This window comes from Sinocyclocheilus grahami, unplaced genomic scaffold (genome assembly GCF_001515645.1).
Source record: "Sinocyclocheilus grahami isolate Dianchi unplaced genomic scaffold, SAMN03320097.WGS_v1.1 scaffold957.1, whole genome shotgun sequence".
Lineage (NCBI taxonomy): Eukaryota > Metazoa > Chordata > Actinopteri > Cypriniformes > Cyprinidae > Sinocyclocheilus > Sinocyclocheilus grahami.
In genome coordinates this window covers 305,301-333,204 of record NW_015506136.1, presented here as the reverse complement: position 1 = coordinate 333,204, position 27,904 = coordinate 305,301, and the positions used below count along the sequence as shown (strand labels likewise).

At 36.6% G+C, this 27,904-nt stretch overlaps 1 protein-coding gene across 1 annotated transcript; it reads right to left on the bottom strand.

Annotated features, from left to right (window-relative positions):
* LOC107564725 (unconventional myosin-VIIa-like) lies at nucleotides 1-24,574 on the bottom strand. Its single transcript, XM_016249872.1, has 48 exons — nucleotides 24,557-24,574; nucleotides 24,332-24,433; nucleotides 23,385-23,537; nucleotides 21,092-21,276; nucleotides 19,596-19,717; nucleotides 19,373-19,515; nucleotides 18,442-18,555; nucleotides 17,980-18,133; nucleotides 17,785-17,861; nucleotides 17,533-17,652; nucleotides 17,212-17,354; nucleotides 16,292-16,502; nucleotides 16,072-16,207; nucleotides 15,810-15,979; nucleotides 15,579-15,719; nucleotides 15,327-15,485; nucleotides 14,792-14,884; nucleotides 14,582-14,676; nucleotides 14,408-14,492; nucleotides 14,037-14,255; nucleotides 13,188-13,388; nucleotides 12,893-12,961; nucleotides 12,635-12,775; nucleotides 12,368-12,520; nucleotides 11,857-11,931; nucleotides 11,632-11,780; nucleotides 11,414-11,540; nucleotides 10,593-10,712; nucleotides 10,346-10,519; nucleotides 10,021-10,248; nucleotides 9,756-9,923; nucleotides 9,549-9,666; nucleotides 8,915-9,038; nucleotides 8,568-8,731; nucleotides 7,881-8,059; nucleotides 7,437-7,561; nucleotides 7,159-7,298; nucleotides 6,816-6,969; nucleotides 6,545-6,700; nucleotides 5,079-5,184; nucleotides 4,870-4,983; nucleotides 4,692-4,779; nucleotides 4,482-4,588; nucleotides 3,557-3,742; nucleotides 1,522-1,638; nucleotides 1,356-1,439; nucleotides 179-298; nucleotides 1-93 (listed from the first exon to the last, which is right to left on the bottom strand). Exons 1-48 carry the CDS (start codon nucleotides 24,572-24,574, stop codon nucleotides 1-3), a joined length of 6,420 nt encoding a protein of 2,139 aa, XP_016105358.1.
* Nucleotides 24,575-27,904: the final 3,330 nt, after the last annotated feature.

The following is a 27,904-nucleotide window of genomic DNA, read 5'->3' as shown; positions in this document are numbered from 1 at the left end:
CTACATGTTGATCCTCGTCGATTTCCGCACTTTTGGTATCTCATTCAGATACATGTCCTTGTAAGAGGACAGGAGATCACTTATTCTATAACCCTGCAAGACACAAACAGTCAGAGAAGATATTAACATATGCACATGTGTGACACTTGCTATAGTTGTGTGTGTGTGCTGTATTTACCATAGAAGTCTCACAGAGCAGAGTGTTGCCCTGCACCAGGCTGCCGATGGTCAAGTGAAAATAGGTGTTTCCACTAGACCAGGAAGTGATCTTACTGAACAGATGCATCGCAAGCACCTCCTGCAGGCGAGCCAGCCAAAACACTTGTTAACTTCACAAACTACACAATGCTGAGGTGAGCTGTACATTAGAGTTGTATACAGACAGATTTGTACCTTTGTCTTAGGGTTGATGATACTAACTCCTTGCTTGCTGACTGATAGCGTAATAACACTGGGGTAACTCTTCTCTGAGGTTTGCTGAGAGAAAAAGGACAGTGAGTGTCAAGAAAACAACCCCTTTCTTAGCAATTAGGGTTATTTTTAGAGTTGTCCTGGTTACCTTTACTTCGAAGAAAACACATCCGAAGGTAGGCCACTGTGAGATCGTCTTCAGGAACTGGAGTTTGGCTTCATCTACAGTTATGCCTGCCTGCTTGTTGTACGCGTTGATAATGTGCTGCAAACCAAAGACCAAAACGATTCTGTCATTCATCGTAATGGGTTGAATTACGGGGCCAGGGGTTACTGAAATATACTAATACTAAATAATGCCTCATACGTTCTCAAAAAAGTCTCTTATATGTTCACCAAGGCTGCATTTAACATTAAAACACTAATATAGTGAAAAATTATTACACTTTCAAATATGGTTTTATTTTAATATATTTTCAAATGTGAATTTTCAGCAGCCAGTACTCCAGTCTTCAGTGTCACATGATCCTTCAGAAATCATTCTAAGAAGTTGATTTGCTGCTCATTTCTTAAAGGGATAGTTCAACCAAAAATGAAAATTCTGTCATTAATTACACACCCTCACGTCATTCCAAACCAGTAAGACCTTTGTTCATCGTCGGAACACAAATTAAGATATTTTTGATGAAATCCGAGAGCTTTCTGACCCTCCATAGACAGCAAGGGTACTACCACGATCAAGATCCAGAAAGGTACCAAGAACATCGGTAAAATAGTCCGCGTGTGAAAATAGGTGTTTCCACTAGACCAGGAAGTGATCTTACTGAACAGATGCATCGCAAGCACCTCCTGCAGGCGAGCCAGCCAAAACACTTGTTAACTTCACAAACTACACAATGCTGAGGTGAGCTGTACATTAGAGTTGTATACAGACAGATTTGTACCTTTGTCTTAGGGTTGATGATACTAACTCCTTGCTTGCTGACTGATAGCGTAATAACACTGGGGTAACTCTTCTCTGAGGTTTGCTGAGAGAAAAAGGACAGTGAGTGTCAAGAAAACAACCCCTTTCTTAGCAATTAGGGTTATTTTTAGAGTTGTCCTGGTTACCTTTACTTCGAAGAAAACACATCCGAAGGTAGGCCACTGTGAGATCGTCTTCAGGAACTGGAGTTTGGCTTCATCTACAGTTATGCCTGCCTGCTTGTTGTACGCGTTGATAATGTGCTGCAAACCAAAGACCAAAACGATTCTGTCATTCATCGTAATGGGTTGAATTACGGGGCCAGGGGTTACTGAAATATACTAATACTAAATAATGCCTCATACGTTCTCAAAAAAGTCTCTTATATGTTCACCAAGGCTGCATTTAACATTAAAACACTAATATAGTGAAAAATTATTACACTTTCAAATATGGTTTTATTTTAATATATTTTCAAATGTGAATTTTCAGAAGCCAGTACTCCAGTCTTCAGTGTCACATGATCCTTCAGAAATCATTCTAAGAAGTTGATTTGCTGCTCATTTCTTAAAGGGATAGTTCAACCAAAAATGAAAATTCTGTCATTAATTACACACCCTCACGTCATTCCAAACCAGTAAGACCTTTGTTCATCGTCGGAACACAAATTAAGATATTTTTGATGAAATCCGAGAGCTTTCTGACCCTCCATAGACAGCAAGGGTACTACCACGATCAAGATCCAGAAAGGTACCAAGAACATCGGTAAAATAGTCCGCGTGACATCACTGCTTCAACCATAATTTTATTAAGCTATAAGAATACTTTTTGTGTGCAAAAAAACTAAAATATATAATAAATAATAATATAATAAATATCTTAATTTGTTTTCCGAAGATGAACGAAGGTCTTACGGGTTTGGAATGACACAACCCATTTGAGCTATACTTATGTTCCTAGAATCCGTGTTTTCATTGTTATACTGTAGGGGGCGCTAGTACACATCTTCTGTACAGAATTTCCAAAAAACACAAGTGAAGAAGAAACCGAAACAACAGATGCTTCCAGGTGTAATCTAACATGATCATTAGACATTAAACAGCATCAAAACTGTGTAACGTTATGAAATAAAATGTCGATCAATGAAGAGGTAATAATAACTGTCAAGCTTTGGGGTGTTGATCGACTTTATCTACGTTTTGATTATCATTCTGAATCCAATGCGTAGTCTTTTTTCAGATTTTTGTTCAAAATGTTGTTTATTTCTTTATTTTTTTATTTATGAAACTTATCCACATTCAAGTGTTTAAAAAAAGAATGCATGACGCTAGAATAAAATGTTTTTGTTTACAAGCAGATACCTTTCTTTCTTTTGATGTTTTGTATGTTCAGATATTCATGTCACAAAATATATACAAATTAATACCTAAATAGGGACATAGTAGTATACTTAAAGTATGTAAAGTTCACTTAAAGAAAACTTACGAGTATACTTGTAGTATAAAACTACTAAACTAGTAGTTTACTGAGACTATACTTCAAAGTGTACTAAAAATGCTACTACAAGTATTTAATTAGTAAACTATCAGTACACCTATAAGTTCACTTTTAGTATAGTTGCAGTATAAACTAAACATTTTGATGTAAACTAGTTGTGTACTCAAATTTTACTACTGTTATACTTAAAGTATACTTAAAAGTATACTTTTATATACTAGAAAGTGGGCCAATTTAGTCCCAAGGAGTATTGAAATAGTACACTTACAAGTATACTACTAGTACACTGATATTTGTATACTTACTACATAAAGTATACTTAAAAATATACTTGAACTTTACTTAAGTATACTTAATAAAATACACTTGAAGTATACTACTTTTTGGTAAGGGAAGGGTGACTAATAAATGACAGAATTGTAATTTTTGGGTGAACGTTCCCTTTAACATGATCACTGGTGAAAACAGCTGAGACGATTAAGAGTTTTGTGGAGCCCGTGATACATTTTTTTCAGAATTCTTTTAGGGATATAAAGTAAAAAAATAATGATTCAATTATGAATGAAAAACAAAAGGACACCAAACTTTTGAACAGTATTGTGTCTATGTAGGCACCTTACTAAGGTTTGGAACAAAGTCAAAACATACAGGAATATAATAGTAAATAAGAGGCTTGAGGATCACCTTTTTCAAGTCATCAGCAGTCATGATCTTCTGCTGATCAGCTGGTACCAGATCTTTCAGCATTCTAGGGATCATGACAAACTGTGATTTATTCGTATCAACCTGAATACGGAACAGCAGTCCTGCCAGACTGATCATGTCCTCTTTAGATACACTATGGTAACCCCGCAAATATTTTGGCAATTCCTGGGAAAATATAAAGAAGACAGTTAGGCAGAGTTGCACAGCAGGAAAGGGTCCTAAAACCCAGAAATGAGTTGGCATTTTTACACTTTTGGTTTTATTGCATGGTTTTATTCCTGTTTTATCAAAAGTTTTTGAAATGGGTTTACGGTTAAATGGGTAATACCCCCATCCTGATGTTTTAACTCTTTACTTATGAAAAAGGTGGTGGCTAACAAGTTGATAAATGGGATCTTGGCTAAATTGGAGGTTGGAGACCTTTAATGTCATCACACCATATAGGTAAACTCGGAGTTTGATTTTACTTGTAGATTTAAAAAAGAAAGTTGAAAGTTGGTGTCGGAAGCTTAGTGGTGGTGATACTGAAGTTGTGTGACCATGTTGTAGTTTGTTGACAGCCTAACTTTTACTTTTTACATCTGCAATTTAGGATTGTATTTATTCTTCATTTGATTATCTTGAATAAAACTTGTATGAATCATAACTTTGGTTGGTCCCAGAGCTTATTTTCTGCAATAATTCAAAAGCCATTGGAAAAATCCTATTAGATTTTTGTAGAGGGAACCAGGGTGATGCTAACTTCTAGTTTGGCCTACAAAAAGATGTTATCCCTGCAGCACTCTATTCAGTTATACAAACATTTGATACACTGTAAGGCAGGTTAAAATGATGCTGTTCTAGAATTCAGCTGACAGTATTTGGCTTGACCAGATAAGGAATGATGATCAGATAGACAACATACCTGGGGAAAGTGGAAGGTTAGGTCAGCAGTTAGGTCTTTTCCTGAGATCACATTAAACCAGAGCTTCCTCAAGAAGAGCACCAGGTAAGGGACAATAGCTGGAGGAGCTGTATTCAGGATCGATAATATTTATAGTGAGTGAGAGTCTGATTATAATGCACCTACTGAATAAAAAGTTAATTACAGTAGTTAGTATGTTATACAGCTCACCCTCCTTGACTTTTTTTCCTTTCTTGACGACATCTGTGAGTTGCCTGAGGTTGTCAAAAAAGTACTCTTTAGAATCCATACTTACTACCTGAAAGGATCAGACCAATGAAGATTAGCATGGACCTAAAAAAACACCATCAGGAAAAACATAATGACTGAAAGGAAACATGTCTGAAACCTTCGAGGATGTTTTAACAAACAGACTGTATCCATCTGATGAGGAGAGCCGGAGCTCTTTGGCAATGTTGCGGCATAAGTCTTTTATCCTCGTGGTGGTGGTCACCTCAAATATCTCAAATGAAAAACAGGGAGTTTTTTTTTTTTTACATGGATGGAAAAAGTCAAATGAGTAAAATGGTTAAAACAATTTGTAATATCACTTCTTACTTCAGATGTATCGTTGGGAAAATGAACTTTATGGAAGATCTGAGTGCTGTTATTCTGAATGGCGTCCACTTCCACCTGGTGAGGAGGCAACTTCCTTCCCTCGATACTGTATAAGACAATAAACATTGCTTTTTGGATTGATTTTAGTCCTCATGTTCTGTTCACGCTGGCATCTAATGTCTAATTCACTCTACACTAATAGACAAACACCAACAGACACATTTGTTGAGTTTTGTTGGACCAGTGTGTTACCGCTGTGGATGCAGTAAAATTGGCTGTAGGAGTGAGAGTGTGTGTTTGTAGTCCGTTTGTTCATTGGTTCCCATTGATTAGTCTCCCCAGTTGTGTCATGTTATCTGGTTAAGCTAGTTAGCAGCCTGTATATATATAGCTCTAATGTTTCTCTTGTTCCTTGTCAGTTGTTGTATGTAATGTTGTTTTTGCTCATATTACCTGTTCCTTGTATTCCCTGACTTTTGTTGTAACATGGATGAAAACTAGGGATAGTCGTCACAGTGGCACACACTGTATAAAGGTCCTAGAAACTGTTTTATGAAATGTTTGTCTACTGAAGGTTTTTTTTTCTCTTTTTTGCCTCATTTTCATTCCTGTCAAAAATTAAATACGGTGCCACCCTAGGTCAATACAGGCACGACTTTCATTGCACGTTCATACACAAGTAATCAAGCCACTATTGTAAGCTGGTGTTTGAACAGTAACAGTAAGAAATAAGGTCTTTATGATATCAAAATGTTAGATACCATATAAATGTCATAATTCTTGTCACCAGTGTCAATATCACAAAAAACGAATACTAGCCTAAATTAAATAAGCTCAAGCTCACTTAAGACAAGTAAGCAGTCAGTGAATAAATAAGAACAAACCCACTGCATATTCCTCACTGTGTAAATGAAATATATATTTCTTCTTTTACAAAAGTGATTTAGTCAAGAGCAGTGAGAGATTTTCTCTCTTTTGTTGTTTGATTAACATGAATGACAGACAGCAGGAATATAAGACTGCTGTCATTTTAAGAGCTGCCCTGATCTAATATACTGTTATACGTGCAATCTTTCTCAGCTGTTTGCTTTCACTAAGACCTAAATTACTGTGCTTATGAGGATACTTGTAATGATGGGCACATATAGCGCATATATGAATACTCTTTCACTGCCGATTGCATTTTAATGCTTTTAAACCACAATGCTTAAAATCACATGCAAACGAATAATTTTCGTGACCACAGAAATGGCAAATCTCTACTGGTTGACAATTTCTACCGGTTACTCGTGTCTTCTGTTATATCGCCCACCCAGGCACATGTCACCTGTTAGTAAATACAGTTGTGAATACTATAGAATACTAAGCCATACTATAATCTAATGACTGTCTGCACTGGTCGGTGTGTGTAGTTGCAGCATGAATTAGCCTTAAGAGACAAACTGTTTGAGTATGTAACGCTCTACCTGAGCATAGTTTGCATCCTCTGCAGGCAGGTGGAGGCCAGAGGCTCTCTGGGTCTGGACTCCAGAAAACGTTGAGCATATCTCAGTAGCAACTGACTTGGTGGAAAGAGACCACAACACAGCCACAACAGCTGCCAACCTCGCTCCATACTCAACCTGAGAGAGAAACAAACAAGACTGCAATTTAAAAGAAAATCAGATAAAACAAACCAAGCAACATTAGATCATATTTGGGTACCAAAACCAAATGAGTTAAAACTAGCTGACAAACCCATGGCTGTTATTAGTCATCTGCTTCATTATTTGGCAGTAGATCTCATCTCTTAGTTCCACGTGTGCTGTTGCTGGCCCAAAGATCTGGTTTGTTAAATCAATGGGTGTCCGCACATGCTTGACTGGATAATCTCCCATATATTTAAGGATAGGTAGAGACAATGTTAAAGAAAAAGGTAAGCATCATTCATTAAAATTCACTCGGGTCACATGTACTGAAGTCTTTATCACTTATACTGTAATCCACAAAATACAACTTCCTTCAAAAGAGCTATATTAGATGATACAAATGATTCAGTTTTCATTTTCCTCCTCATTTGATCAATAAACAGGAAGGATATCTGTGAAGCAGTCAGAAGCGAGGTGGCAGAGCTCTGAGTTGCCCTGCAGGCTCCTCAGCAGCGGCTGTTTTAGAGGCTCTTTGCTGTTGGCCCACAGTTTCTCTTTGGCCCCTCCTTTGCCACGGCCTTCTTTTGACTCCCTGTGACCCATTGAAAGAGGTAAAAGATGAGCATTTCAGAAGCTCTGGCATGTTATCAAAACTGGTAACTTTCTACTAACTTTTTTGGAGGGAGCAGTTTTCATTGAGTGCAATGAGTGCAAACTGTGCATGCGTTACCTGAAATAATCAAAAGAGAACTCCTTGAGCGTCACAACGGCAACTTTCTCTGTGCTGAGCTCTTCCTTCTGCGGCAACACCGGCATCACTGACTTTCTTCGCGCTGGGGTCAAATTCAGCAAATTCTAGAAGATAGAAATCACTCTTTACATTTCTATTCTTGTCAAACTTAAATTGATTTACAAAACAAAGCTTATTTTGCGACCCTAAAAAAGAACCTTGTTGGGGGTTTTGAAAACCATTTTCTAATAAACGCGCATTCAAAATCTTTAAAGGAAGTCTCTTTAAATGTTTAGAGGCAGTTTAAAATCTTTAACTCCCTTTAAATATTTATTTCCAAGACAAACCCTTAAAACACTGATAAAAACAATTAACATAATAATGGCCAGTGCTGAGAAGTAATTTCCTCCACAAATTAGCATGAAACAAAAGAATCATGTTTACCAGTGTTTCTTCTGTAGGCCTGGTCAACATCGGCAAAATCCGAATGGCATCTAAGGAAACTGCTCCGGTTTGATTTGTCCTCTCATTCCTTGCTTTGATCCAGCCTTCAGAAGAATACTCCCCATCCTTAATGATAAACAGTACATCACCCCTTCTGTAGCTCAGCAATGTGGGATCCCCTGAAGGGAAGAAAAAAACCCAGAAAGATTAATATCTAAGCAATTTCAACCAGTTCAAGAACCAATTTAAATGTTAGAAGATGCCATCATCCCATATTAATGTAAGAGTGATTCTTAAATTTTAGTTCTTTACATTTTACTTACATTTTATTTTCAGGAGAGAGTATACTATTGTATTTTTTTTACCTAAGAATTTCTATATGTGGACTTAAACATTAGCTTTAACTTCCCCTCTGTAACTGTAATAAATGTTAAAAAAAGCAACACTGAAAGAAAATTGGTTTAGAAACAATTTTCACTCAGAAATTGCTAGCAAATTTCATAAATAATTACAAATAAATGGCAAATAACGTCGAATTAAATGTGACATTTTGAAATACAAAAATACAAAATGTTATTACTATCATACATCATCATCATACATTATTTGTCAAAATTTGAAATAGTCCTTCAGTTGAATAATCACCCTGAAATGTGAATACGACAAGGAAAACTGTAAAAGAAGCACCTTGTCTGCTAAGGTCCTGTATTGCCACAGCGTACACTGATCTCTTCTTAAGCCCTGAGATGAACATGTTAACCAACTCCACTAATTCTCTTCCCTTCACAGCCTTCAGCTCATACATGCCCTTAGGAGTCATCAAACACACAATCCCACCAGACGTTTCCTCACTGTAGGAGAAAAGTTAGGAAGGGAAGGAACGACGGAAATTAAAAAAATAAAAGTAGCTGGTTCATCTAACAAATTAGACTGAATCTGCAGAAATAGTCTTTGAAGCATAAGTACTTTATCAATGCTCTGGTGTAATTTAGGTGCTTCTCCATGGAGGTTTATCATAAAAAGCTATATTTTACCTCATCTCAATACTTGACACCTCAGGATAAGAGAGCTGTAGAAATGCGGCTTCTGTCACATCCTGAAAGAAGACCCCCTTCCAGTTCACAACAACTACAAACTGGTCTTGAGGCACTGAGGGACCTGAACACAAATTTTTCACAGTAACTGATAAAAAACTACAACAAATTCACAAATTCAATGCATTAAAGGGACAGTTCACCTAAAAATGATAATTCTGTGATCATTTACTTAGACTGACTTTAGAAACACATAACTCTTTCTTTTGTAGGACAAAAAACGAGTCGTCCAAGACGAATGTCCAAGCTGCTCTTTTCAGTACAATGAAAATGAATAGTGACCCTGACCGTCAAGCAAGATTTTTTGTGAATAACAACTAAATTTTCAGTCTGTTCCTCATACAAAACTATCATATGGCTTCAGAAGACTTGGAGTCATATGGTGTACATTTATGTTTTTATTGTGCCTTTTTTTATCTTTACAGCTTTGTATGGAAAAGAGCAGCAAAAACGTTCTTCAAAAGCTCTCATTTTGTGTTCCACAAAAGAAAAAATGTCATACAGGGTTGGAACGACATGAGTACAGTATATGTAATGACAAAATAACTACAACTTTCTTTCTTTCTTTTTTTACCTGAAACAATTTGAGCCTCATAGAACTTGGAGAAATAGATTGGCCACTTCTCCCGTGCATATTCAACAGTTTCTGCTTTCACTTCATAGGCAGGTTTAGCAGAGTTTATGTAAGGACCCTAAGAAATTACGAAGGATTAAGGCTTGCCAAGCACTACCCAAATCAAATTTTGTGATATAACGGCATATACCTGTATTTACAGCATACCTGTGTGTGTGCAGAATGAATCATCTGCATTAGCTTGACCACAGACTTGCTCTCAATTAAAGTCATGTTCATGCACTCACGAACAATCTTCTCTGCGGTTTCCATACTGCTTTCAGAGCCATGCTGTACATAGTAATGTTTGGCCGCGAGCTGCACATAATCATCCTCCTAGATCAAGATTATGGGTCAACAACAGCGGATAAGTTACAAATCTCATTCCTATTAAAATATATATGAACAGTTCAAATAAAGAGCCTAGATTTACCTTATCAGACTGATAATCACCACTTTTGAGTCCGTGGATGATCTGCCTATAGACGAGCTCTGTGCTGACTTGGTCAGATGAACAGTCGTGCCATGGAGTGAAGATCTCTTTGCGGAAGTAGAGACGCCAAGGAGCATGTTGTTCCTCTCTCCCCTGCCTCTTTTCATCCTGCTCACAAATAGACACGGTGTCCAAGACGTGCTGACTGCCACTGCCAAGAGACCAAATCTGCAGCAAGAGATGCATAAATGAAGACTCTATTACTATTGCTCATTAGTTATATGTGAGGTGCAATTTGATATATAGCCATTCAGATGATACAAACCTTCTCATACATTGCAACATATAGGGAGAAGCCGTAAGTGTCCTGCAGGTTTATTTTCTGGATAATCGAATTGCACACCTCTGCAGAAGTGCTGGCTGAATCCACAGTGAAAGTGACGCTTTTGCCGTCCATCAGACTCACAACTACTGTAATGGGCTTCTTGTTCTCTACAGACTTGCAGGAAAGAAGGGCTTGTCATTTTTAGAATAAGAGGAGTATTTTTCATCTTTTCAGAGGGATTGCCTACCTGTAGTTCAACCCAGCATGGTGGCTCACTTCTTTCTCCATTGGCTAAAGTCCTCCGCAGTCGCTCTGAACAGTAGGAGGAGTACTCACTTGGCCCATAACATATGAAGCTCTGCAGGTACTGTATAACAGAACAACATATAACAAACATAAGAAAAAACGCATGACAATACACAAGATATAACAACATAAAATGAGATGACATAACACATAAAACATAGCACATATAAAACAGCATAACAAGACATACAACACAACATAAAATATAAAACATGACAAAAAACAACAACATAACATAACACAAAACATAAAACAGCAGGAAATAACAAACAAGAAAACATAGCATGACATGTAACAACATATAAAACGGTAACACTTTATATTAGGGTCTCTTAACTAGTTGCTTATTAGCATGCATATTACATTACCTTATTCTACATCCCTAATCCTACCCAATACCTAAACTTAACAACTACCTTACTAGCTATTAATAAGCAGCAAATTAGGAATTTATTGAGGGAAAAGTCGTAGTTAATAGTGAATAAGTGTTAAATAACACTTTTCTCAACACATTTCTCATACCACAACATAACGACACAGTATAACATGACATAACATTACAAAACAACATTAAACAACATACATAACGACATAAACAATCTGCATGACAACACATAACACAACTAAACATAACATAAACCAACATATAATAACATGACATATAACACAACTACATGCAATATGACATATTTTGTGATAATGAGTGGATAAATTCAGATTAGTTCTTAAATAACAGAACAGAAATCAAATAGTATTTCATACCTTACTGAGGCGATCCGTCGGGGGGAAAATACCCAGACAGATGGACAAAAGAACCCAGCCTCTGTTTGTACTTTTGGGGTTCTTATTGGCTGTTAACTGCTTAAGGATCTGACAGTAGATTTCATCTCTGAAAAATATATATAAACTCTTAAAGATGATCTAACAATTATCTCTCTGTGTGGGAAATATATTCCACATTGTGAAGAATTCACATTCACCTTATATCTTGTCGTACGATAGCATATCCTACAATAATATGCAATTTCTCCAGTGGTGTCATTGGACGATCATAAGTTGCTCTCTCTCCAAACAGCACATCCTCTTCCTCCTGAACAGCCTGCATTTTAGGTTGTGGTTCTTTCTCTGGCTGCAAATTTCATTAGAATGATTATTAGGAACCATGATGCAGTTAGCTGTGGGTAATGATCAGTGCTTTAGTATACCTCTTCTTCAGGAATGGCTGAGTGTTTTCTCTTCCCTGTCCCCTTCTGTTGCTTCATTTTTTTTCTCAAAAATTTCTACAATTACAAGACCAACAAACAAATAAACCCACAAAAGTTTGTTCGATGTAATATAATTCTATAAGACAAGTAACAGTCACATTTCTGTTGGGTTACTGACTATTATGACAGTATTTAGCAGTTCTTTATTTGTGGTTTGGCCCTTTGATGCATTTTTTAAAAGTGTAAATATTTAATTTTCTTCCTCTGCATTCACATCAAAATATTTATATTGTTATATTTATATTGCATTTTTTCACCAGAAGGCATTTTACCTGTGTGTGTACATTCAAATATTTAAAGCAATATAATACTAATATCAAACAGCACGAAAATGCATGTTGATCTAGGCTGGTCTTTTCAGCAGCGTAGGCACTGAAGGTTCTGTATGAGCTGAACATCTGGTAAGTGTTAAAAAAAAAAGGCTTTGTTTTATAGTGTCTTGTTTGTTTACCTGATCTAATCCAACAAGGTTACTGAGTCGCCGTGCTTGCCTCTCACCAAGGTTCATCTGAATGGGGTCAGGTATAGCAGAAACACGTTCTTGCTTCGGCTCTGGAAGATCTCCCATAAATCTCAGTATGATCCACCATACTGTCAAACAAGCCTGAAGGAGGAAAGAAAAAGCGGAGAAAAAAACCCCTCAAAACAATACAAGACACAGTTGATCATCAAGATTTGCTTTTGATGGGAACATGTTTCTAATGAGAACAGCACTTGCCAGGGCATCCCCTTCATCTTCATGGTAGAGCAGGGGCTGTCGTAATCTCTGTTGGATATGTGAGAGAGTAGATGATCCTTGGAAGTGTAAAGAAGCAAATTTAGAGAAAGAGAAGTCATCATTCTCCTTCTCCTTCTCTTTCTCATTCTCCATTTCTTTCTCTTTTTCCTTCTTGTTCTGCATTTGCTTTTCCTTTTCCTTCTCGTCCTCATCCTCTTCATCTTGACTGTCTTCACTGCTGTCTGGTAATGACATCACCTTCCTCTCCCTTACAGGGCTCTCTACTAATTCAACCTCTTCTAACTTCACCGGCTCGGCCTCCAAATCCTAGAAGAACATCAGGAACCAATCACACAACATCTTGCATTCCTAAATGTCTTTGAAAGGCATAATGTACAGTATTATCACTGGATACAGTATCCATTAATTGATTGTGTATCAACAATTAAAGTTGGAGCTGACATAGACTTATTGGAATTTTTTGAAAAATAAATTTTGATCAGGAAGTGTTAGTTGTTCTGCTTCCTTGATGCGCTGTGAAGATGACTCTAACCTCGAACCCCTCAGGAGCTGGGCCCTCTTGTCCTACTATTGCACTTGGAAGGAAGCCAAAGATATTCTCCACCATTTCCTCATCATCCTTATCCCGGGATTTGGCAGCTTCCTCGTTTTTTCTGAGCAGCTCCTCTAGGTGTTGCTGAAGCGCTAGTGCTGTAAGTTCCTGAGCCTCTTTTTCTTGTGCAGTCAAAAATGCCTAAGACAGAACAAGGGTATTAACGATAAATGCTTAAAAAAAGTTTTTTGTGGAAACGGTGATATATTTTCTTCAGAGTTCTTGAAATGAACAGCATTTATTTGAAACAGAAATCTTTTGTGACATTATAAATGTCTTTACTGTTAATTTGGAAGAATTTAACACATCCTTGCTGAATAAAGGTAGGCCTATTTTTTAAAAATAATTTAATCTTACTTGAAACTGAATTCTACTGCATCATGGTTCCACAAAAATATTAAGCAGCACAACTGTTTTCAACATTGATAGTAATAAAATATGTTTCTTGAGCACCAAATCAGAATGATTTCTGAAGGATCATGAGACACTGAAGACTGGAGTAATGGCTGCTGAAAATTCAGCTTTGCCATCACAGGAAAAAAACTAACATTTTAAAATACAGTGAAACAGAAAGAAGTTCTTTTAAATTGCAATAATATTTCACAATTTTACTGTATTTTGTAGTTTTACTGTATTTCAAATAAATGCAGCCTTGGTGAAACTTATGTTATGACATAAGAAATCCAAACATTTGACCGGTAGTGCATATAAAACAAAAACAAAGACAAAACATTCTGAAAAAAGTACTAAAAACCAAGAAATCTGCTCTGTTCCACTGTACAATCTCACATCTGTTTTCATTCTCTTGAGGGTCTTCCTGGCCAGCAGTCCTCTGGTCTGTGCCTGCAGCAGTATCACTGCATCCTTTTTGCGTTTCAGGTCTTTCTTTGCGAGGTAGCCACGGGTCTGTGTTTGCAGAGTGATGGCTGCAGCCCGTCTGCGCATATACTCCGTATGGAGCTGCCGACTGCGCACTTTTGCCTGCAGCCGAGTAAATCCTTGCGTGAGCTAACAGTGAAAACAGAAACAATAGAAGGCATTGTTATGAACGTAACAATATTGTAACAATACGTCATTGTTTCAACGTAAATTATTTCACTACACTAATTTTAAGAGCTATTGCATATACTGTAGACATGAGATGTTCCTGCATAGCTTACTTTGCAAAAGTCTCTTCTGTCTCTGTGGCCACGCCAGTTTTTCTGCAAAACCAGAGCTGCCCTCCTCTTCTTTACAAAATTTGCTCTGTATGTGAATGACGAATGACTTAAATTGACATTGCTGTACAATTACATTAAAAATACTATGTAGACACGCGACAGTGGGGAACGAACCTGTCCTTATGGGCAAGCATTACTCTTTGGATGATAAGTGCCTTGCTGTAAAGCTCTTGCTCTCTCTCCAGTTCTAGGAAGGAGTCATGATGATCCTGAGACAGAGAGAAAGAAGAAAACACACAGTGCACAAAAATTCTTATGTGAAAAACTATGACGTAAACATTACAGATGTAAAATTAGTATAGAGAAATATTACTCCCAAGGTACCCTGAGAAAGACTTTGGTTTTGCCAATCTTCCAGTCCTCTTCGTCTTTGATCATAGCCCTGCAGATGGCTGCACAGCAGTTTGCAGCAGGCTCCTGATGAACAAATAAAATATTTCAATTTATATCAAATCATTCCAACCTAGTACATTCATCATTGTTTAAAGCTGAACATGTAATTTTCATTTCTCATATGTCGTCTTCATTGTGTACACAATTATAAGTGAATCATTAATAGTTTGATTCACAGTGCATTAACTTCTGCAGACAACGTCTGCAAATGCAGATACTGACATTAACTAAGATTAATAAATGCTCTAGAAGTGTTGTTTATTGTTGTAAGCTCATGTAAACTAATGTAGTTAACTAATGGAACCTTATTGTAAAGTGTTAATACAGACTTTTAGATCAACATTATATATACATGATTCCTAGCAACCAATCACAGCTTAATTCCACTATATTAATCAGTTATCACTTTATAATAATTCTCATATTCAGAGCATCACATCTGTAAACAATCATATTAGGCCCATACAGTGTTTGGGTCACAGTGCACAGTCTTCAGGAGCACACGGTAGCGCTGCAGGAAGTCTTTGAAGGTGTGCCGGATGGGATATCCCGACTTGCGTATTTTAATGGTCTCCAGCATTCCAGAGTAGCGAAGCTGCTGCATGCACAGCTCTCTATTAAAAACCTGAAAAGCAGGAAAAAGAGAAAGCACGATTTGATTATAGTTCTGATGGCTACACAATATAAAATATGTAACTATAGGCATGAGAATTGGTACCATAGGCATCTTTTTGTCATTTGGTTTGAAGCAACGTATGAAGAAGGGCTGACAGAGAGACAGGGCCTTCATCAGAGAATCCAGGGACTGACGGAACTGGCCACTCAGAGTAGATATCTGCCGCCTTGAATCATTTACTTGCTGTGTGACACAAAAAAAGACACAATATATTGCAAAGCTGTTTCCATTGTCCAGTCAATACTGTCAGTCTACCGTATAAATGTGCCATACTCGTAGTGAGTTCTTTGGCGTCATGAGGATTTTGTTGATTTTGTTATTGTCCTTGACTGAGTTTTTATTCGTCTCCTTTTCAAAGATCTGTTTGAGCAGCTTGTTGGAAGATTTCTGAACCAGCTCCATGATGTCCACGCTCAGGGAGTCTCTGTTCTTCTCCAAAAATCCTGACAAAATACAGCACTTTTAGATCAGAGGCAATTTGCTTTTTAAAATAACTATTGGGAAATGCAGCATGCATGTAAGTAATGAATTGTACCTTCACAGTCATAAAAAACCGTCCCAGCAAAGTGCTTAATCCCAAACTGCATGCCATGGTTGCTCTTGGATGACATGTACAGCTTGTTTCCGTTATGTTCTTTGTTCATTTTGTTTAACATTGTGGCATCTGTTCCCTGCATTGAAAACAGGGCAACGCAAGGTGAGCAGACAAAATATCCATAAGCATATAAACCACTCATGTAACTTATGAAGCTCACCTTAGGAAAGGTGCTCTCCTCGTCAATCAGAGCCAGTATGTTGAGAGGTTTAACAGCCAGCAGGTCCAGGGTTTTCTGGTTGTCACTGAAAGCAATGCGCTTAAATGAGATTTCTTCTTTACTGTACTCATCCTGCTCCAGCTTGAAGATGTGCCCCACAAAGAACTGCTGCAGGTGCTCATTGGCATAATTAATGCACAGCTGCTCAAAACTAAACAAAAAGAGGGCAAAAGTACAGAGAAATTAAATTTACGACTCGAGTATGGGTACTGTGTCAATATCTATCTATCTATCCCTGAAATTATACTTAAATGTAGTAATGACCCTAGTAAAAAGTCATATATTTAAAGTACATTTATTTCATACTAAGTATAGTTCAAATCTATTAACATATTTACTGACATATTGCTCGAGACTTACTGATATAAAAATTATAATCAAACTTCATTTGGAGTATCACTTGTGCACAATGCACATTTCTTAATATTAAGCCTAAAATTTGTTTTAATATCACTATTGATGAGGATCGTATGATCTTTGAATAATATCGGCAAGATATTTAAAGTGTACCTAAAGCAAACTTGCAATAGTTCCACTTCAACACAATCCAATCTCCTATATCTTTAATTGGATATCAGCACTACTTCCGCACAATTAAAGTGCATTAAGTACAAAATTTGTTTAAGACTTTAAGTATACCAGTTTAATTTACTAAAAGTATGGGTATTTTTATTAAGTACATAAATACGTAAATGTATTTGTAGTATACTTAGCATATAACACATGTTAGTATATTTATTTATTTCACTAGGGGAAGTACAATTGCTCAAGTACTTTAAACCCCTGCTAAATAGCCGCATTAATTTATCATTCATTTTTTTAATTTAACATAATTTTTAGTTTAGACAACAGACACTTACCTGTTCTGAGGGAAATTCTCAAAGCCAAAAATGTCAAGCAGACCAGTGGACCTGCGCATGTAAGTTGGCTCATCAGTCTGGGGTTTGTGAATGGCGCTGTTTATTTTTGTGAAAATCCAAACAAACAGCCTTCCGTACATGGCCTGGCAGGGGGTAGAAAAACAATAATTCACATGTGCAATAATAATGGGAATTTATGAAGCCTGAATGTTGATTGTACTGTATATACACCATTGTTCAAAGGTTTGAGGGTCAGTAAGTTTTTTTTCTTCTTCTTCTGGAAAAAAACATTTGGACAGTATGGTATGAGGATGTGGGTACCTTGGCAAAAGCATCTCTGGTGTCTGTGGCCTGCTCTGAGCTGAGGGGTTTCGTGAGTATCTCTCTGTTTGTCATGAAGGAGCGATGGGTAAGACTCTTTTCGAGAACAGCATCATCCACCTGCAAAGTGACAGAAGTGCTGTCATCAAATACATTCATCAGCAAACATTCGATTGCATAAATATAGCAAGCTTTTAAAAAAATTAATTGAGGATAAAGTACTAAAAGCAGCTAAAGAACATTTCTCTGTACCTCCAGCAACTTGGCAGTGACAGAGAAATGACTGGAGGACATGACGTCACAGCTGTCCATGTTATTCATTATAGTGCCTGAAAAAGATCAGGAGCAAATCACTTAACTTTATGACATTCCTAACTACAATAACTTCTGTGTGTGGGAAGACAGTTGAAATGTTATTACTGTAATAGAAAGGTTATTGACACTAACTCTGAAAGTCAATATTGCCCATGTGGAGAATGGTAGCGAGTAATTTGAAGATTTCCCAGCAGTCCCTGTCTGAGAAAGTGAGGATCTTTAGAGCAGAATGAATCCGTCCGAACTCATCAGTATCGTCCCGACCATCACAAGTCAAACAATCACCCTAAAGAACCATCGGAAGGGTCACTTATTGCACTTGTACCTGAGTCAGTGATTATCAGTATTAAAACCTGATAAAGGAATCTGAATTTAGGGAGCAGGAGTGATTTTAACACTCAATGGATATAAGACCAATAATGTTAAGATGTAATTGTGAATTTACTTTATTTGACTTAATTATGGTATACATTTAAAATAGCAGAAAAACTAAAAAAATTAGGGCTAAACATTTAGCAAATACACAAGCAAAAATAAAAGCGTTACAAGTACTCTCCGCTCTAAAACATAATCAGCTTGAATTAAAGCGCTCACCTCAGTCAGGTACTTGAACTGTGATGCATCACCAAGAGAGAGAGTCTTCCTATGGTCACTTTGCATCCCAGATAACATACAATAAAAAATGTGGTAGTTCCTTTCCTGAGGTGCCTAAAAATGAAATTAAATAAATTCATAATTAAATTATCTTAAAATAATGAAATTAAATGAATGAAAGAACATTTATTTACTCCATTTAATTATTTTAGGTTTTAATCATTTTAATAATTCAACATCATATATATCAATTAATATTTATCAAACAGCAATTTCAGACTATTTGAAACTAATGAAGCTCATAAAAGTGCAGAGCCAGTCCAAGGCTCTTAATGTTTTTCTTCAGCACGTACATATTAGTACAGTACATATTAGTACCTTGGATGTACATATTGGTACTTTAAAAGTATATGTGACCCTGGACCACAAAACCAGTCTTAAGTCGCTGGGGTATATTTGTAGCAATAGCTAAAAAAAAAAACATTGTATGGGTCAAAATTATCGATTTTTCTTTTATGCCAAAAATCATTAGGATATTAAGTAAAGATCATGTTCTATGAAGATATTTTGTAAATTTCCTACCGTAAATATATCAAACCTTAATTTTTGATTAGTAATATGCATTGCTAAGAACTTAATTTGGACAACTTTAAAGGTAATTTTCTCAGTATTTAGATTTTTTTGCACCCTCAGATTCCAGATTTTCAAATAGTTGTATCTTGGCCAAATATTACTATCCGAACAAACCATACATCAGTGGAAAGCTTATTTATTCAGCTTTCAGATGATGTATAGGCCTAAATCTCAATTTCAAAAAATGTACCCTTATGACTGGTTTTGTGTTCCAGGGTCACATATACTGTATTAGTACCATTTGAAAGTGTAGTGACAGCTATACTATTTTTCTGTAAAAAATAAAAAAAAGTCTTACCTGATGACAGACACGAGACTTCTCCAGCAGGTACTGCTCCATGTGAGCTCCCTCTATATCGCCTTCTTTATTGAAGAAGACCTCCACATATTTCCCAAAGCGGCTGGAGTTATCATTCCGAATGGTTTTGGCGTTCCCAAAGGCTGTAAGACATGCATAAGTGAGACAGCTTTCTATGGAAATGATTAAAACAGTCCAACAAACAAGCCTGTTCAGCACTTACCCTCCAAGACAGGGTTGGCCTGGATGATCTGCTGCTCTATCCAGGAATGCTGCCCGCTCACAGCAGCCAGGAACTGAAGAATCAGTTTAGTGCTTTCTGTCTTCCCTGCACCAGATTCTCCACTGACACACAAACCAAAAGCATTTATCATGTATTGTTTGCCAAGATTTGCACGGATAACTTTATCTTGTAAATTAATAAATATAAATGTGTTCAAATTCAATAACATCAAGCTTGTGTGTGACTAAGTATTAAATAAGAAGGTGAAAAAATCCTAAAAAATAATAATAAACAATATATTAGTTGTATATGTAATAAAACTATATAATATAATATAATATATACAACAGCTCGTTCTGGTTCTCAAATCTGATAGGTAGAGAACCTGGAGCTATTGCACTGGTATTGCTATAGGAACGCCCTTTCACAATTTTGTATCACTCCGCTTGTTCTAGCCGGGTCTATGTTTTTTTTATTCACTGAGCTAATCATTGAGTACGTTAGTTAATATAAGAAGAAACGTCTAGCTTGGATGCACGTCTTGCCGCATTGTTTCTCTCTTATAACCTCATTATTTCTCACTAATAACCTAACTGAAGCAGCACATGCCCTTGATAAGAATTCTAAAAGTGACGCATCTTTAACTGTCAACTTGAGCTTTGAATCCGTGGTGGAAGGAAGTAGTTCTGCACAAAAGAGGGTTTTATTAGGCACTCCGTTGTTTCTTGTTTAATTACACATGTTCCGTCGAACTGTTGTATAAACGCAATATCACTCTCGTACTCGAGCGATACCGGCTCTATCGCTCTCATACTTGAGGGATATTGCTCATATAATATAATATAATATAAAATAATATAATATAATAAACAAAGTCATTCTACACATTGGGTTTGATGACTGTTTACATTCACTTTTTCTGACATTTGACTAAGTACACAAAGAGCAGAACTTATTTGACCACTCACAAATGTTATGATATGTGACAATGGACCACAAAACCAGTCTTAAGTCGCTGGGGTATATTTGTAGCAATAGCCAAAAATACATTGTATGGGTCAAAATTCTTTTATGCCAAAAATCATTAAGACATTAAGTAAAGATCAAGTTCCATGAAGATATTTTGTAAATTTCCTACTGTAAATATATCAAAACTTAATTTTTGATTAGTAATATGCATTGCTAAGAACTTAATTTGGACAACTTCAAAGGTAATTTTCTCAATATTTTGATTTTTTTTGCACCCTCGGATTCCAGATTTTCAAATAGTTGTATCTCAGCCAAATATCGTCCTATCCTAACAAACCATACATCAATGGAAAGCTTTTTTGAAAAATTTACACTTATGACTGGTTTTGTGGTCCAGGATCACATATGTGACACACTTATAAATCATATGTAAAAACATTCTCTTACAAGTGCAGCATATGTGTTGCCACTAAACATGCCATTAGATTAGATTCTCAATATTCAGAAGAAAATATCATATAATGTACCTGATAATGCAGCACTGGTTGCATTTGTTGCGGCGCATGTTGTAGTAACAACTGTCAGCGATAGCAAAGATGTGCGGTGGGAGCTCGCCCAGTTTACGCCCGTGATACAGGTTCACCTGCTCCGCCGTGTAGATGGGCAGCATCTGATAGGGATTCGTGGCCACCAGGACAGAGCCAATATAGGTCTAAACAGCACACACAGACAAAACTACATATATCACATAGTGTATACACAGCAGGATCCAAACAGAAGAGACCACATCTGGAAATCTGGGATTAAATTGAACTTAATCTAAAGATTAAACAGAAAGTTTAAGGATTTACAACAAAGAAACATTATGATGTAAAATTAATAATGAATATTTTAGATTCTGCACTATTGCTAGGTATACTAATCAAACCAAGTTAATTTGTGAGACTGAGCGATTCTTTATACAAATGGTCAGATGTTCTTCTTAAGATCTCACACCACTTTGTGGATCATGTCAAATCATTCTAGAAAACATGATCTTTGAGTTTTATACAAAGCTGTTCAGTGTTGCTGTCATTAAGGCAAAAGCACTATAGGTACTCTACTAAGACACTATGCAATTCATTCACTATGCAATATTTTAATTCATCTTTTCACTAAAATTGTTATCTGCATAACTGAACTTGTTATTAAACAATTACTCATTTTAAAAATGCAATTTCCCTCACTGCTCTCAGACATAGATATGTATACAATATGCTCTCAGACCCTACTGTATGCAGATATCGCAAATACATCTAAAAATACATCACACAACCCATGAGGTTTATGCACTGAAAAAAATGTTTCCCTAAGGGCAAGTTATTTATTTTTCATTGGCTCAAGTTAAAAAATATAGATGTAAATCATTACCCTAAATTTTTTTAATTGGATGAATGAAACATTATTTTCAGTGTGGTAAAAAAAAATAAAAAATTGTTTGCCAGATTTTTACTGCATTTTTAATTTTATAGTTTGAAAAGGTTAAACTATAGGTTCACCCAAAAATGAAAATTAGCCCACAAATTGCTCACCCTCAAGTCATCCTAGGTGTATATGACTTTCTTCTTTCAGACGAATCCAGTTGGAGTTATATCAAAAATTGTCTTTGATCTTTCAAGGTGTTTAATGCCACTCAGCGGGTGTTGCATGCATCAGTCCAAAAGAACTTAAATAAAAATCACCCATCCATAAAAAAAGTGTCTCACACGGCTCTGGGGGTGAACAAAGGCATCCTGTAGCGAATCGATGCTTTTGTTAGAAAAATATACATATTCAAAACGTAATAATCACTTTAATGTAGCTTGCGCCAACAGTCCTACACGGAAGCAGCTCCGGGCGAATGACGTATGAGTTCAGCGTTGCGCATGCGCTGTTGAGTCTCGTGAAAACCAATGTTTGTTAACAGGAGCAAAGGAAGCAAAGTTTCCTTACTTTAGCAAAGGAAAACCAGTCTCCTCTTGCCTTATATCGAAATCCTCCGACATTCTTCTTTACAAATCCTCGTTTTGTACTTCTAATAAGTGTTTTGTTTTGATCTCTCCCCTGCGCTTCCACGTTCGTCACTTCTGAGTGGCGCATGCACAACGCTGACCTCATACGTCATCCGCCCGGAGCTGCATCTGTGTACAACTGTTGGCGCAAGCTACATTAAAGTGATTATTACATTTTGAATATGGATATTTTTCTTACAAAAACACATTGATTCACTACAGGAGGCCTTTGTTCACCCCCCGGAGCCGTGTGAGACATTTTTTATGGATGGGCGCTTTTTATTTAACTTATTTTAGACTGATGCATGCAACACCCGCTGAGTGGCATTAAACAGCTTGAAAGATCAAAGACAATTTTTGATATTACTCCGACTGGAGTCATATACATATACATATAAGTCATATACACCTAGGATGACTTGAGGGTGAGTAATTTGTGGGCTAATTTTCATTTTTGGGTGAACTAACCCTTTAAATCTAAATCTACATTTAGCAGAAATTTTATATTGTAAATGTGAGCTGTCACACAGAGAATACAGTTTTTCACTGTAAATTCTAAGATGTTTTTTTACTTCCAAAAACTGTACATTCAGTATTATATATCAGTATTTTAAAGTAGAATTATATGAAACGTCTCATAAGATCTATTAGTTTTTCATCATATATGATCATTATTAAAAACAACTCAAATGCTAATTAGGAAAAGCATTATATTTAATTTGATGACTACAGAGGCTGACTAAAAATCCACAAACCAATTCATTTTATACAGTAAGCTGAATAAACTTACATATATACTGCCCTGTTTGTGGCGCACCAGCAGGTTTCTGAGTAAACCGGCTTCGCTGAGGTCCCCCAGTTGGATCATGTCATCCACACCCTCCACTGAGGTGGGGTGCATAAGCTTCAGACTGGCCTTCTCCACCTCCGGGATATTGCACTCCTGGGAAACAGGCACTATACATGAGATTCATCTGACTACGCAAATGTAGATGAATTAGAATACTAGAATAATATAGAATGTGTTGTGATGTAATATTCCATTACAGTGGGTTATTAGGGGATAGCAGGGCTAGTTGAATATTTGTAAGGGTATATTTAATTGTCATTTTCTCAAAGTTTTGACAAAAAGGGTGTTGCCACAGTGGAAATTGCCATTAAATGGCCTATAGGTTCATATGTAATATTATTATTACATTATGTAAAAATTAACACATTGCTAATTATTTATTAATATAGCACATTTAGCATCACAATTAAATTAAATATCCAATTAGTAAAAAAAACAGTAAAATGGCAAGACTACATAGACACACTAACAAATGTTTATCAAATATCTCCACTACTCAAGCTGACAGTGTGAAAAAATGTGTTGAACTTAGATTTAAAAGTCTTCACTGATTAATTGAATGTTTCAAATATGTAACATTTAAAATCACAAATGACAATTTGCTCCACTTGTATTTTTTGAAACATACCCTTGTACTGATAATACAGATCAGACTTTGTTTTCAAATGTCCCCAACAACAACAAAATATCTGATTATAGACACATTTTAGCCTGAAGGACAGAATTCTCAAAAATAAAAATGTAAGATGGTACTGTAGACCACGTAGCTAGAGAAAACACGTTTTGAGTAACTGGATCTTAGACTCAGAACCTTACAAATAAAAGCCCTTGTGACAGTTAGCACCGGTCTCTTTACTGTACAAGTCATCGCCGAGTCATGTTTTTACCTTCCCTTCATCATCAATCAGGCAACACTGTCCACTGGCTGAGACCTTCACATACCCTCCAATAGGGACCCCAATACTGGAGTCAATCCAGAAGTGATCCCCCTAGATTCAGATTCACATTCACGTGAACTACATTTGAAAACCAAACACTACTCACAACAAATTCAAACATCACAATTTCACAACAAAAACTTAGGGCAAGAAAGTAAATAAATGAACACGCACCTTTTTTAACATCACCATTTGAACAATCCCTTTTGTCCCACAGGCATCTAATTGAAATTAAAATCCCCAAAAGATAAGTAAATAAATATATTAACTAGTTGGAAATGTAACCCTCATTGAAGCGTGTACAGCTGAAAACTATGAATCTTTTCGTTAACTGTGGACGACCCTCGCTGACTGATCCCGAGAAGGAATTCAAAAAACATTCGTGTCCAAACGTAATTGTTCCATTCGCTTGTGTGACAGCAACAAGGAAGTGCCCCTAGTGTTCATTCTTTATGGCCCCTAGACTTTGCTCCACCTTGGGCTGATTATCACCATCAACCACTGAAGAGACGTCATTAGCAGTCTGAAAGCTTGACTTTTTGAGGTTCCAATGAGCTGAATTGCAACAAAGTCAGAAACAAATCATAAATTAGAAAATGTAGTAGTAAAACTAGTTTTAGTGGCTTGATACATTTACACGCGAAATCTGAAATGCTGCGAATCTTATCAAAAAAATCCCCTACCCATTAACTACGCTCAACATGTGCCTTTTGGACTTTTCACGCAAGAGGAAGATGGTACCAGAGGACAGCTTTATTATTTGAGTCAGAGCGGCTGTTAAGCAGTAAAACTGTGAGATTCTAGAGGATACATTCATTCAGTCTCACTGCACAGATACTGGAATTGCTTGGGCGTCATATATAAGAGGTGGTTTTCATAAGACGGTGATGTCGCACGCACTGATTATGAAAATATACAGAAGCAGTCAGCAGATTTCAAAGTACACAGTTAAGGTCAACACCAATACATCCTTATTTCTTGGAGGTTGACGGTATATTCAGACTTATCATAGCCTTTAAAAACATTAAGTGATCAAGAAAAAAAAAGCTTCAGTACTGCAGCTGCCACTTAGATAAGCATAATTAATGATTATGTTTGAGGAATAAGGATGTAAAGTGTTACGTTCTGTGTTATTAGTCTCCATGGTGATAAGACAGAAACCAAACCAGCTGGATAACTCTAGAACCATAAATGACTCAAGAAAGGAGGGATCAATTATTTAAGTGCTTAGAAACTCCAAATGTTAGTCACAACATATAAACCGATAACCATTACTTATCTAAACACATACTATTCCAGCCCCTAAGACAACCAGACAAGGATCTTGACTTGGACAGTGGTTTCATAATGTAAATAAAACGTGTCTGGATTGTCACAGAGGGAATACACAATAAACAGCACCTTATTTTCAGTTTTTCAGGGAAAATATTAAATTTAAAGACCCACTTGTTTCAAGGAATTAAACTACATAGACTGTCATTGAAAAGTTTGAGGTCAGTTTAAAAAAAAAAAGAAATTACTAGCAAGGACGCATTCAACTGATCAAAAGTGACACAAAAATGTTTCACGTTTTCCACAAAAATATTAGCCAGTATGACCGTTTTTAAACACTGGTAATAGAAAAACATGTTTCTTGGGCAGCAAATCAGACTGAAGTAATGGCTGCTGAATTCAGCTTTGCCATCACATAAAAATATATTAAAATAGAAAGAAAGTTATTTTAAATGGCAATAATATTTCACAATTTTGTTGTTTTATTTCCCCTTACTTACTTTAATGTTTTGGCCATTCAGTAAATCATAAACTAATCAAAATGATTTCCAAAGTAACCACATGAAACTTTATTGCTCAAGCCAGCTACTATCATTAAACCTAGGTTCACGAAACGGTCGTTCATAAAATGCATTGCTGTTCTGTTGTAAGTAATCTTAAAGATTCCTAAATGCATCTACTTTCGGAAGGTCGAAAAAAGTGCTTTTGCTTTCGCCTCAAAACACACAGCGTCTCCCTGACATGGCTGCTTCAACACTAACTGCGGTTACTGAAACCTCGTCTTCTTTCTTTGCGTGCACATTTGGGCGACATTATGCTAATATTTCCACATAGTGAGGTAGATATGTGGGGGCGTGTTAGAACGAGCCGTTTTAGGGGGGCGTGGGAGAGTCTTAACTTTGATAAAGTTAAAATCTCTTTGGTTTCGAGACTTTAGTCTTTGCAACTTCAGGGATCTTATCTATGCACAATCAGCTTGTAACACTCCAAAGAGAAAGGAAAACTTGAAATCGCATCATATGACCCCTTTAAAGGAACACTCCACTATTTTTGAAAATAGGCTCATTTTCCAACTCCCCTAGAGTTAAACAGTTGAGCGTTACCATTTTCGCAGCAGGCGCAATGATATTACGCAACGCTTGAAAATAGGTTTATTGGAAGTTACCTAGCTGGGGACAATTTTCAGGCGCTGCGTATTATCATTGCGCCTGCTGCACCCATGGTATGGCAGCAAAGTTCCTTGATTATTACGCTGGAATGAGAGTATAGTTCCTAGCCATATTGGCCTAGAAAATAGCAGCTTTTCATTTTCCATCGGTCTTAGTACACGATGTAACTACAGAAGAGTCAAGTTTTAAATAGGAAAAATATAGTAACTCTTTGGTCATTTTTGAGCGAGATGCTAACGGTCTAATCAGATTCAATGATCTATGCTAAGCTACAGCTAAATGTGCTACCGCCAGACCCGGAGATCGGCTGAATGGATTCGAAAATGGTAAAACTCAACTGTTTAACTCTAGGGGAGTTGGAAAATGAGCCTATTTTCAAAAATAGTGGAGTGTTCCTTTAATGTTAAGTCTCTTATGCTCACAGAGACTGCATTTATTTGATAAAAAATACAGTATATACAGTAATATGACATTATAATTTCAAATAAGTTCTCTGTAATATATGATACAGCAAGGGGGTCATTTAGAACTGCTTTTTTAATTATTTTGTACTGTTCTCTGATGTCCCCTTATAATGTTATCAATATTCTTACATCAAAAACATCATAATTTAGACGTAATAAGCTATTTTCTGTTCTGTTTTCAACCCCCCTCATCAGATTCAGAACACTGTTTGACTAGGTGTGGTGGATTGTAGACGAGGAAGTACACACCCACTGCTATGATTGGCATGTTGTGTATGTTTGATAGTGATGGGAAGTTCGGATCATTTTACAGACTCTGACCTTTGAGTCTCGTTCAGCAAAATGAACGAATCTTTTTTCGAGTCATTTCGTTCATTTTAGCAAAATCCAATTAAAATGTTATGTGTTACTTCCCTAACACGTCTACTAACACAATCGTTGATCACACTACAAACAATACAAAACTGCAATAAGAAACAGAAAAGATTAATTCATTGTTTACCTGGGTCTTCAGTCTATGATTAGCTCACCTCACCTCTTATCTGACAAGTCGAATCGTTCGTTCATCACGTGACAGCCCCTTAAACTTAACCAATGCAGTCTGAGCCGGAAAGAGA